The sequence below is a fragment of the Dunckerocampus dactyliophorus genome, chromosome 5 (genome assembly GCF_027744805.1).
Source record: "Dunckerocampus dactyliophorus isolate RoL2022-P2 chromosome 5, RoL_Ddac_1.1, whole genome shotgun sequence".
Taxonomy (NCBI): Eukaryota; Metazoa; Chordata; class Actinopteri; order Syngnathiformes; family Syngnathidae; genus Dunckerocampus; species Dunckerocampus dactyliophorus.
In genome coordinates this window covers 56,082-68,788 of record NC_072823.1, presented here as the reverse complement: position 1 = coordinate 68,788, position 12,707 = coordinate 56,082, and the positions used below count along the sequence as shown (strand labels likewise).

Here is a 12,707-nt window from a genome sequence, read left to right as displayed (position 1 = left end):
CTGAAACATTTCAGTGTGACAAACATGCAAAAAAAGAATAAATCAGGAAGGGGATAAACACTTTTTCACATATACATATTAGCGTTTACGCATCGCCATTTTGTGACATGCAAAAGTGCGTGACAACGTCGCTGAAATAAATAATACAAAATAGTGGAACTTACGTTTCAGTGATTCTCGAAGTATAACACCTCATTGTGCACCAAATGCATTTTGATGCATCCAAAACATGTGTTGTGTTCCCTCGTTTAACGCGGGGCTTAGGTTCCCAAAAATACCAGTGTTAGGTGCAGTAGAAGTTGATTTTTTTCATTTTTTTATGTATGTTTTTCTTATGTATGTTCATTTTATATTTTTTGGTTTACAGGATATGTTTTTTTGTTTATTATATAAGTTTCATGGCTGTACAACCCCTCACCACACGCTTTATACTCTTTTCTCAGACATGACAAAATATATGTACTGAAAGCGCGGATCACACTTCTTGGTCCACGGGCTGAATCAGCGATGTAGTGTTTCCAAAATAAGCCTGTCTCATTCATATTAAAAACGTGTTCAGGCTTGTATCCCCCCTCGTCCATGATGGCTTTAAATGTGTTCATGTATCCGCAGAGGCGGCCTCTCTGTGTTCTTGCTGCGGACAGTTAAGCCCTTTTTACATCCTTGTTTAAATGTGTTGCTGCTGTCATCCTGATGTTATTTTCCTCCGAAGACTCATTTATTCCGTAATTATTCCGTAATGGCGCCCTGCAGGTGTCTTTGTCAGTGCAAAGCGTTTAGTCGACATTGTGAATTTTGTCAGGGAGAAAACATACAGCACTAAAGAGCCACACTGCTAGCGATCCAACCATGATGTCAATTAGGCAAGCTGAAGGCCTTCTGTACTGTACAGGACACATGGCATGGAGGAGATTGATTGATGGTCTACAGCAGTGGTCCCCAACCTTTTTAGACCCACGGACCGGCTTGTGTTCCCACAAATCTCCCGCAGACCGGGGGCGGCGCGGGGGGCAGGAGTTTGTACATTATAGCGATCTAATTTATCTTATTTATTATGCATTGTGTAAAACGAACACATGAATAACATCTGAATGCTGACCCATCATTATTACATGGCTGTTTGGCGTGTGTGCTAAAAGGCAGTGGGCTAGCATGAATTAACTTGAGACAAATGTGCACATTAGCACTCAATAAGTCATCCAAACTTACCTTTATGCATTCCCACATAGTATCAGCATTTACACCAAATATGAGGTGAAAGAAAAATGGTACAAATACAGTAGTAGTCTATCTGTGCGAAATGAGATAAAGTTAGCACACGCACAATGGACATGCGTCAAGTCACGGATGTAACAGAGAGAATCCGGCCACTTTTCAAAATAAAACATCATGGAAATTATTTTTTCTTTCTGTGCGGCCTGGTACCAAATGACCCACCGCAATGCGGTGGGTCATTTGCGGCCATTTGCGGCCCGGAGGTTGGGGATCACTGCTGTACAGGACACATGGCATGAAGGAGATTGATTGATGGTCTACATACAGTCCCTTAGCCAATCGGGACGCAGAAGACAATGGTTCATACGCTGTTAAAAAAAAAAAAGCATGCTACACTGTAAAAAATTGCACAAAAAAAAATCCAGGTAATAGCGAGTGAACCGCGTTGTAGCGAAGGAACATTGTACTTTGACTAAACTCCCACAAAACGTGAAATGTAAAGAGCAGATTCCACGTGCAATGTTGCTAAAAGTCAGCCAAGGAAGTGCTTATGCAAATGAGCTGACATCTGCCATGACGCATTTGGATTGATGACCTCTTGTTGGGGGGGTCAAAGTAGACCTTTTTACGGGCATCTCAATTACTTGCGGGTGTTCTGAGAGCATAGCCCCCGTGAATAGTGAACCACTGCATTTGCATGTAACAATATGTCTTTGAGACAACCTTCCATACCAGTGTTCTCCAACCAAGTAGGTTGTTCATTAAAAGTCAAAGGAAATTTCAACTTTGAGAGTGTTAATGTGAGGACATGGTCATGTCTGTCTGAGAAAAGTGTATAAAGTATACGGTGGGGGCCTTTGCAGCCTTAAAACATGCATCATGATGGGAAACAGATGAAGTTGGCTACTTTGTGGATTTCACCTATTGCAGGCTATTTTGGGAACCTATCGCCTGCGATAAACCAGGGAACGCTGTATATGTTTGGCACAGTCCATCATTTCCATTGTATGTATTGTTTTATCATTTGACCCATCTGCGGAAGAAAGGCTTATGCAGGAAAACTATGAAAAACAAACACAGTTTTGCTCATAATCAATATTTGTGTGTATTTTTTCAAGTCAGCAAAATCCCATAAGAAGAGAGTTTGAGAATCGACAGAATGAACAATAGTATGAAATGCGTCTGTGTAGGCTCTTAGTCGTACAGGAGTTGTCCAACGAGGAAAAGCTTCTTGAGACGTCATCTGTACTTCTGTGAAGAAAGTGTCGGACCTTTCGCTCCTCATCCGAAGAGCTTCGTCAGCGAACTAACAAGTGCTGGTAGCCTAGGCCTTAAATACAGTAAGAGTGGGCGGAGTGTGGGTACCCGCGGTGAGCTTTTAACAAATGTCAAAAGAAGAGAGTAGGGAAAGAAACCCAAAAGCCCACAGAAGCAAAAAGGAAAGGAGTGGTAGTCCCTTATGTAGCTGGGGTCTCCGAAAAACTCCATAGGATCTTATGGCAACACAAAATTCCAACCTATTTTAAACCAGTAAATACCCTGAGACAAAAACTAGTGGATCCTAAAGACAAGGCTCCAAACCAAAAACAGAGCAATGTGGTCTATTCCATCCACTGTAAAGATGTGGAATGCAAAGAGCACTACATTGGGGAAACTAAGCAAATGCTCCAAAAAAGGCTTTATCAACATCGCAGGGACAATTCTAGTGGTCCTCAATCAGCAGTACATCTACACCTTAAAGCTACCAATCACTCTTTTGAGGACAGCGAGGTAAAGATTTTGGCCAAAGAAAACAGATGGTTTGAAAGAGGAGTAAAGGAAGCTATTTTTGTCAAACAACAGAACCCATCATAGCAGGACCTCCTCTACTAAAAAGATGGTTTGATAAAAACAGACTATCACTGAACCTCAGTAAAACTAAAGTAATGCTATTTGGTAAGTGTAAAAAGGAAACGTACCAGCAAATACAAATTGATGGGGTAGACATTGACAGGGCGAACGAAAATAAATTTCTCGGGGTTATAATAGATGAGAAGATGAACTGGAAATCTCACATTAAAAATGTAAAACATAAAGTGGCAAGAAACACCTCAATACTGAGTAAAGCTAAATTTGTCCTTGACCAAAAAGCACTACATACGCTCTACTGTTCACTGATATTACCATATCTAACTTATTGTGCCGAGTTATGGGGCAATAACTATAAAAGTGCACTTCAGCCACTAACTGTGCTACAAAAAAGGTCACTCAGGATCATCCATAATGCTGCTTACAGAGAACACACAAATTCCTTATTTATAAAATCACAATTATTAAAATTTGCGGATCTAGTAAACCTTCAGACGGCTAAAATTATGCATAAAGCAAACAATAACCTTCTACCGAAAAATGTAAAACAATTCTTATCAAAAAGAGAGGAGAAATATGATCTGAGAGGAAAATTGAATCTAAAACACCTATATGCACGTACAACACTGAAAACTTTCAGCATTTCTGTATGTGGAATCAAGTTGTGGAATGGATTGAGTAAGGAACTCAAACAATGCACAACAATGAGCGATTTTAATAAAAAGTACAAGCAGTTGATGTTCACAAAATACAAAGAAGAAGAGACCTGAACCACTGTGTACATACAATACAACATCTAACCACTACTATACTGACGATTAACTTTCATTGTGGTGACTACATGGTCTGTACTCATTTATTATCAATCAAACACTTCTTCAATCATTCTATCAGTTATCATCGTGCCTGTAGCTTCCTTGTAGTAAGTGAAAACCTTGTTATGATTGCACTACATTGTCATGTAGCCTTACAAAGCATACCTGGAAGAAAAAGAGGTGAGTGAATGTATTGATGTGAAGCTGATGAGGGGTAGGATTAAATAAGCTTTGCTTCTTCCTACTCCTTTTTGGACATGCAAAACTGTGAACTATATTGTGTGATGTGCAACTGTTTGACTTGTATGCATGTTCAAGATGAATTAAAACCATGAACCATGAACCATGAACCATCATTGAATCAGAATGGTGGTTTGAGGTTTAATTTGGACCCTGTGTTCAGCAGGTTACTGAGACCGAAACCTACAGCTCTTAGTCATGCAAATGAGGTGGAGCCAGGGCCAAGCCAGAACAATAGATGCTAACGAGCCAGTAACAGAGTCGTTCATACCCAACTACAGGGAGCGACACTTCCCTTTGACCGGAGGTGCTAATGGAAGGAGAGGATTAGACCACAACTTCTCCCAGTCTTAGTGTAAGGAAGCAATAGGAGGAGGGCATTGGCACACCAACTCCGCCCACTCTTACTGTATTTAAGGCCTAGGCTACCAGCACTTGTTAGTTCGCTGACGAAGCTCTTCGGATGAGGAGCGAAACGTCCGACACTTTCTTCACTGAAGTACAGATGTCATCTCAAGAAGCTTTTCCCTCGTTAATAGTATAAAAACCCAAATGATTTCACAGTGTAAAACTACACGGTCCAATATTGTCTTCTACTAAATGGTAACGTCTGCTTGTCATTGGCAGGAGAGGATGCGCTCATGGAATACCTCAAGACCAAAGCAGTGACTGTGGAATATTGACATAATCTTATTATAGTCTTTTTCACACCGCAGCTCGATGGAAAGGAATATTCTGCAACACTTCAGCATCATTGTTGTTCCATCAAAACGTATTTTAGAAAACCACAACACAATCGACTGCTACTCCACCGATGAACAGTCTTATGCTCCTGAAGGACTGCACACACAAGGGCGAAAATTTCGCAAAACTTGCACCCCTGCTATGTCTGTGCTTTTACTTTTGTGACAAATACGCCACATGGTGGCGCTGTTATTAACAACATTTGGTGCAGACCTTAAAGGGATAGTTGGGATTTTTTGCCATGAAGTTGTATGATACCCATTTTGTTGCCTTTCGCTGGTTTCAGTATGGAGTTGAGTCTGTGCAGTACAGATAAATCAATAAAACATTTCTGTCCCCCAGCAGGGGCATGACAGAGAATCACTGCCTTAAGGGGACGGACTTTTGTACATTTTGTGCAAGATTGGTCTCTACCTTAAAGAGAGAATCCCTGAAATAAAGACGGAACTTAAGCAGTGTATTTTACCTTTGCAAGTGGGTCAGACAACACACAGAGGTCAGAGTGCATGGTGCTCAGCAGATGTCTGGCCAAGAGTGGCTTCCTGACAGCGGTCCTTAAACTGAATGAATGAGATGGGAAAAGAAACCAGTCATCCTTGGTGCCAGTCAACAGATGTTTCCAGGACCCCTGCTGGTCCTTAATGGGGAGGTGTAGCATCTGAGGGGCTAGCTACACGGAAACGTTTTCAGGTGAAAATGGCAAAGTATTTTATGGTTTCAGCCAGGGATGCTCTGACCGATCGGCCACCGATTAGCATTGGCCGATTTCCGTAAAAGCCGATCATCTGTGGCTACACTATTGCAGCCCACAGCCACCCTTTTGTGTGGTTTAGTGGCTTTATTGTTGTTTGTATTGTATGTACTTTATTTATCCCATTTAAAATTTACTTGTTACAGCAGCAAGCAAGCAAGATACGCAAGTAAAGAGTACAGTGCAAAGAATGCATAGTGACTACAACATGGTTCAGGTGGTGCAGGTGTTGTAGAGCCTGACAGCGGTCGGTATGAAGGACCTGCGGAACCTCTCCTTCTTACACCGTAGGTGTAACAGTCTGCTGCTGAAGGAGCTGCTCAGGGAAACAACAGTTTCATGTAGCGGGTGAGAGGTGTTGTCCATGATGGATGTCAGCTTAGCCAACATCCTTCTCTCCCCCACTTCCTCCACGGAGTCCAGAGGACCGTCCAGGACAGAGCTCGCTCTCCTGATCAGCCTATTGATCCTGCTCCTGTCCCTTTCCGTGCTGCCCCCTCTCCAGCAGCCCACAGCATAGAAGATGGCTGAGGCCACCACAGAGTCATAAAAGGTCCGTAAAAGAGTCCTGCACACACCAAAGGACCTCAGTCTCCTCAGCAGGTGGAGGCGACTCTGGCCCTTCTTGTAGAGGGCGTGGGTGTTGACGGACCAGTCCAGCTTGTTGTTAAGGTGAACACCCAGGAATTTGTAGCTGTCTACCAACTCTATGTCCGCTCTCTGGATGTTCACCGGTGTGAAGTGAGATGTTTTCCTCTGGAAGTTAATGATCATCTCCTTTGTCTTGCTGGTGTTGAGTTGCAGCTGGTTAAGCTCACCTACCGAACATCTTTGACAGTGTCGTCCTCCCACTTCCTGCAAAACAAAAACAATCAAGCCTGCCGTGTGGCGCCCAACAGCTAACACATGCCACAAAAAATACCTGGCGGGGTAGCACGTTAAAAGCATTTGACGGGGGATGGTGAGTTTTCTAACGTAGCCATGTGACTCACACTCTCCCGTATGTGTGGGACAGTCAGACGGCTGAGCTAATAACCCGAAAAATAATTGAATTCATCAGACATTCATTGAAGACACCAGCTTAACCAAAGTCTCCTTCAGGGAAAAGTGCACTTTTTTGGAATTTTGCCCATCATTCAAAACCCTTATGTGAAACAGGAACACATATTTCTTTCCCTTTTCTGAGCGTTCTCACGAGAGAAAGCGAGTCAACATGAGGCAGCTAGCAATATGTCAGGTTCAAACTCCTGTGACACTAAAAGACACCAAAATGACAGAAGAGACAAGACAACAAACATATATTTTTACTCGCGAGGAGAACGGAGGAACGTACCAGAGTTACCTTCCCACACCGCTCTGAATACGTTCTCTGAGCTCTCGCTTTTTATTTGGGTGTTCCCTATCTACAAGGTTGTGCAACTCTAAGGGGTGGGGAAGCAAGCAGCTGCACAACTGTACTTGTCTTTTCTATGTGTGTGCGTCTCTGTGGCAGTTCTCAGTAGTACATGTGTGGCATGAAGCACATTCCATCAAAGCCTCGAAGGACATCGGTTAGTATGAGACTGCATCCTTGGAGTCAGCAGACACGGTGGCGCCATGAGTCGCCTTCTTCTCTGTTGCTAGGTCACCGCTGCATTCATAAAACAGACCTCCTACAGGGCAACGCACTTTCACACTACTACGATACATACGTGATAATTATATTGCTGGTTAATTTATGTCCAGTTCCAACACAATGCACATCATGGGATCTATTTTGACGCTTAAGCCCAAACAAAAAAGCCCAAAAAAATTCAAGTGTTCCATTTAGCAGCTAATACGAAAAACTATATTTATCTGGCAGAGTTAGACGACGCCTCGCTCGTCTCAGCGTCACTCACATCGCCTCAAGCCACCGCAAAGGCACAGACGCAAGAGTGGATACTACTAGCTCTCAATTTCGCGACCAAGACTCAACAAGATGCTTGTTTTCTGTTAGCAAGTCGTGTGCTGGAAGACACAGCCATCCCGATGAGAGCGGACATTGGAAGTGTCGTCCTGGTTTCTATGCTGCTGGTGTTGGTGGAAGTAGCGTTAGCTATATGGGCTATGTCAAATCAATGCGCCCTGGAAAGAAAAATGTTTTAAATCACCAAAATACGGCAAAATACTGTAAGTATTATTGTTATCATCAATATACTTGTTAATGCATGATCACAGCATGGATAGAACACCTTGTTCGAGGGTTTTTTTAGAGGGTACCTCCCAGGACGTGCAATGTCAGCTGGCTCATGCTAACTCGTTTTCTCTCGTTAGAAAGCACAGAAAAGGGAAATAAATATGTGTTCATGTTTCACACAAGGATTGTGGATAATGGGCATGTTTAAAAGAAAAGTGCACTTTTGAGACACAAGAAGGTGTCTCATCCTCTGGGACTTTCAGAGTTATAAATATTGTCTCGAAAAAGCAAGTCAAATATACTTTCGTATAAATGAAGGTGATGTTATGCATCCTTGCGTCATAAAGAATCATGTAGCCAGTAGCAGGGGTGCAGCCAGGAATTCTGGGTCCCATGAAAAACAATGCTCCCGCCCTTTCTTAGCTAATTACTCATTTTATTCATAATTACCTATTTTTTGGGCCCCCTGGCAGTCAACGGACCTTGGAATTGTCCGGACTTTTCTCCTTTATACACACCTCTGGCCTATAGCGCTCGTCATAAATAAGTTGGATTGGTATTGGATGATTTCAGTCCTGGATCATCAGAATCGGCAGCGTAAAACCCTGATTGGAGCATTTCAGCCTCTCATCCACACAGAAACAGAGTTCCGGGTGCCCTGGAACGCTATTTATTGAAAACGCCTTCCGGAGTGGGAAAACGTGTAAACACCAGCTTGTCGTTTTCCTGTTGATAGCCCAACCGCTCCCACGCGACCAGAAGTGAGCTTTGACGACAAGCCAACTTAATATTTGGACATCCTCCCGATGTCTTGTTGTCTTGTTCTCCGAAATGATTCGTAGAAAATAATTCCACTACGTCGTACGTCTAGTTTAGAGTGTCACATGGTTCCATGTGTGTGACCCAGTCATACCCAGTGTGGAGGAAAAAAATCCCAGGAATGTTCCCGTGTGGACAAACAATGGTATCCTGGTTGATCCCTCACCTGACCTGACGTAATTTCATTCCCACAAAGACACCAGTAGACCCGGTATCAAAAGGTAACACTCAGAGCCCACAAGCGGTATGCAGACCCAACTAACGTGACGGCAGTTATATCTGGAAATGACACATTTTCCATCAAGCTGAAGTCTTTGCAGGGGAAATGGGCGGGACTTAATTGCCCGTAAGTCATTGGCCATTGACCTTTTTGTCCACACTTTTGTCAACATTTGCATTTGAAAATATGTGAGGGACAATGACAATACGGGAAAGTCTGGTACTTCCACCAGGTTATTTTGAGGGCGTGACTTTACCAGCTACTGGATGTGTTCGGCCAAGTGGATCAGAGGATTTTTACCCCAAACTAAAAAACCAGGAAGGTGCCAAGAAAGGATGTCTACCAAAGCATTGTCATTTTGGTGCTCGTGTTTACATGGGTTTCTTTATCTGATTTGTGTGCTTTTAAGAATGGCTTCCAACATTAGCAGAAGGGGTGCTCATCTACCAGGAATGTCCTGTTTATGTCTCATTGCATTGTTGACATTGACATTTAGTGACTGGAGGGCTCCGCCCACCTCCTCCAGGAGAAGAAAAATACAGAAACAAACATATGAACACTTTCACTTTCACACGTAATGAAGAACATGCATCATTTGTTTCAATACATTTGTAATAGAAATAGAATTGTTAATGCCCAGGTACTTTTCACCCACCCTGTATTAAGGCAGGAGGGTGCCGGGATCAAAGTGCACAACACTTGGCACTGGAAGGTCATGCGTCCTTTAATCGAGCCAGCCTGTGCACAAGAGTCCACCAGGCAAAACAGAAAAAGGGACCGAATTCAAAAATAAACAGGAAGTCGACCACAGCAACACGCGCACTGCTCGGAATTTTCTTCAAACTGAAGCACAAGCGGGGAGGTACAATGGCCGAGTGACACACAGCGGAGCAGCTTCAGGAAGCACACCTACAAAATAAGACATTCTAGAAAACAGAATATTAAGCAGTCCAATATAGACAAATACACACATTCACGTTACGATTAGGTGCCATACATAGTTTTTAAATCATAACTGACATGAATTGAGCTCTATCAGTGTGGAAAAGGTTCTAAAGCCATTTCTAAAGCTTTGGGACTCCAGCCAACCACAGTGGGAGTCGTTATCCACAAATGGTCAAAACATGGAACAGTGGTCAACCTTCTCAGGAGGGGCCGGCCAACCAAAATGACCCCGAGAGCGCAGCCACGACTCATCCGAGATGTCCCAAAGACCCCACAGCAACATCCAAAGAAGTGCAGGCCTCACTTGCCTCAGGTGAGGTCAGAGTTCATGACTCCACCAAAAGAAGGACACTGGGCAAAAACGGGTTCCAAGACCAAAACCACTACTGAACAAAAACATTAGGGCTCGTCCCAGTTTTGCCAGAAAACATGTCAATACTCAAAAGGTGTGTGTCCCATTACATCTGGTGTAAAAGTCGTACCGCATTTCAGTGTGTATATATTATATACAGGACTGTACACACACGTGTATACAGTATGTAGTATCTGTATATGCTGGAGATATCTCCAGCCGATCCGCTGGACAGTGTTCCCTCGTTTATCGTGGGAGTTAGGTTCCCAAAATAGCACGCAATAAGTGAAATCCGTGAAGTAGCCGACATTGTTATTCCAATGATTCTGTATGTTTTAAAGGCGTGAAAGCCCCCACCTTACACTTGATACACTTTTCTCAGACAGCCATTAACATTTTCTCACATTTCTCTCAAAGCAGCTCACTTTTAATGATCAACCTACAGGTGGGACACAAGAAATCACTCACGCATATGTTTTCTCCTGTGACCGTGCCTTTCCGTCCTGACGCCGTTCCGCTGTACTGTGGCATTTTTGAGTCCTTGTTAAAACTCGTTGCTGCGGTCCTCTTGTCGCAGTCATCCTCCTTCGAACCGAAGATTCGTTTACAAGCGAGCAAGCTAGCGGTGACACAGCAGCAACCTTAAATATTTTAGCGATGGAAACGTCTGACAGTGAGCGTGTTTGTTAAGATACAGTATTTGTGAAGTTGATTACGTCTTCATCTTCAATTTCGTATGGGATTTCTATTGAGTGTTGGCCCGCATCAAGTCAATTCGTGCTGGGAAAAATTAAGTATAACTTAAAGCCTTTCAAATTCATGGCCCTGAGCTTTGTGAGAAGGTAGCAGGTATTTGAAAGATGAATTTACTTTAGCATCTATCTGCAGACGAAATTTCATTAGAATTGAAATGGCCGTTTTATGGTGTTTTTAGCCTGGAAATACTACATGTCGCGTTTGCATTGTGGTTGGTGTGGGGTGGAAAGGACTGTGAGGCATACACATGAAAAATATCACACTTCACTTTCTTCCCTGGATGATCAAAAACATGTAAACAGCTACTCCGTCGACTTTAAACCAGATTTTCACAGCCTAAGTTATTATATATTCTGTAGCACGGTTGTCCGTGGGTCATCACAGCTTTTGTGTTGCCTCAGCGTTAAAGCAATGGGCACCAAAGGCACTATCTTCCAGTATAAAATGTGCAGAGACCTGAGTACTGGACCAATATGCTCACATTTCCTGGTTCTAGTCAGGTCTCGAGCAGCAGCATTCCGGATTCAACGTCCCACAGTGCAATCCTTCTTAAAGGGCCAGGCTCAGCCTAAAAAAAAATGCAGTGAAACAGCAACTCTGTGAAAGGTGAACTGCAGTAGAGCGAGGGAACAATGTATTTGTGAAGAGCGGATAATATCGGCTTTTGCCGGTTGCCGTAACACGTTGGTAACTCTGGGCCACAATCAAACGTGGTCGGTGCGCTAATGCGCCTCAAAGGTGGTTACCACAGAGAATACTCAGGACAAATAAGACATGTTTATGCATTCAGCGTAGGTATGGGCGGGAGACACGCGTCAAGAACTCACAATGATTCAACCCTCATTGGGAATTCTATTGGCAAAGTTGACACGCTTGTGCTAGTTTGCACTTGAACCTTTTAAAAGGGGGGACAGTGTGGTTGCACTTGGGTTACCCCCGTAACTGCTGCGCAATGCTTGCATCAATACACACAGAAGAATCGGAAGCTAAAGCAGGGGTGTTCAAATTGTGGGCTGGGGGCTATTTTTAGCCTGCAACAGTTTTTTTTTGGGCCTGCGGCAAAAATAGAATTAAAAAAAACAACAAAAAAACAACCAAGGTAAGAAGAAAAGGTGCCACCACCATGCAGATATGTTCGTGGTCACGTTAGGTTCACTTTGGACGTTGGATATCCGGCTCCGCAGCTCTTCGGCTACGGAGCGTGAATGGAAGCTAGCGGGGTTAGCTTAGTTTAGCAGTGCGCGGCTCAGGCTGGATGAGTATATTGTCACTGTGTTGTTTTACCACTTTAATGTGAGGACCGTTGTACCGTGCCCGCTGATGACGTGCAGCTTCTGCATGAAAGAAACTACGAAAGGCGTGCTTATTCTCGCACCCGGCGCATACCAACCGTCAACTGCCATTCCCAACACACACAACACATTCCGGCCTTCAAAATAAGAGTGCTCTTTGTCACATTTGTCTAATTGTGTAAACAACACAAGGGTGTCATTAAAATATCTTACATTAATAACGTGAATGGAATGACATCTGTGACTCCATCTTCCTTAATCAAGCGCAGGCATCAGTTTGTTGGTTTTGTAGCAGTATGTGCTGAAGCTGACATCCCATTAGAAAAGTTAGCTAAGCTACATCCATTCCTCAATGACTGGACAGAATGGGCCAATTATGGTTTGCATTTTGCATTTTATTCACTAACCCAAAGCGCACACACTCTATGCTGGCAAAATAAGTGGAAAAGGTAAAAAACTGAATTCTAAAAAATTAAAACTGAATTTGGGAAAAAATAAAATGGATTTTATAAGTCGCTAGGAAAGGAATGTATTCCAAATAAGAAAGACATG

The 12,707-nt window shown here is 43.2% G+C and overlaps 1 protein-coding gene across 4 annotated transcripts in view; it reads left to right on the top strand.

Annotated features, from left to right (window-relative positions):
• The window catches only part of LOC129181120 (mitochondrial 10-formyltetrahydrofolate dehydrogenase-like), a 53,845-nt gene extending 48,611 nt beyond the window's left edge, over positions 1-5,234 (top strand). For all 4 annotated transcript variants that reach the window (XM_054775833.1, XM_054775832.1, XM_054775835.1 and 1 more), the window contains one exon: positions 4,746-5,234. In XM_054775833.1, the coding sequence (XP_054631808.1) occupies positions 4,746-4,801 (56 nt within the window). In that variant the 3' untranslated portion in view covers positions 4,802-5,234. The remainder of the gene's footprint in view (positions 1-4,745) is intronic.
• Positions 5,235-12,707: the final 7,473 nt, after the last annotated feature.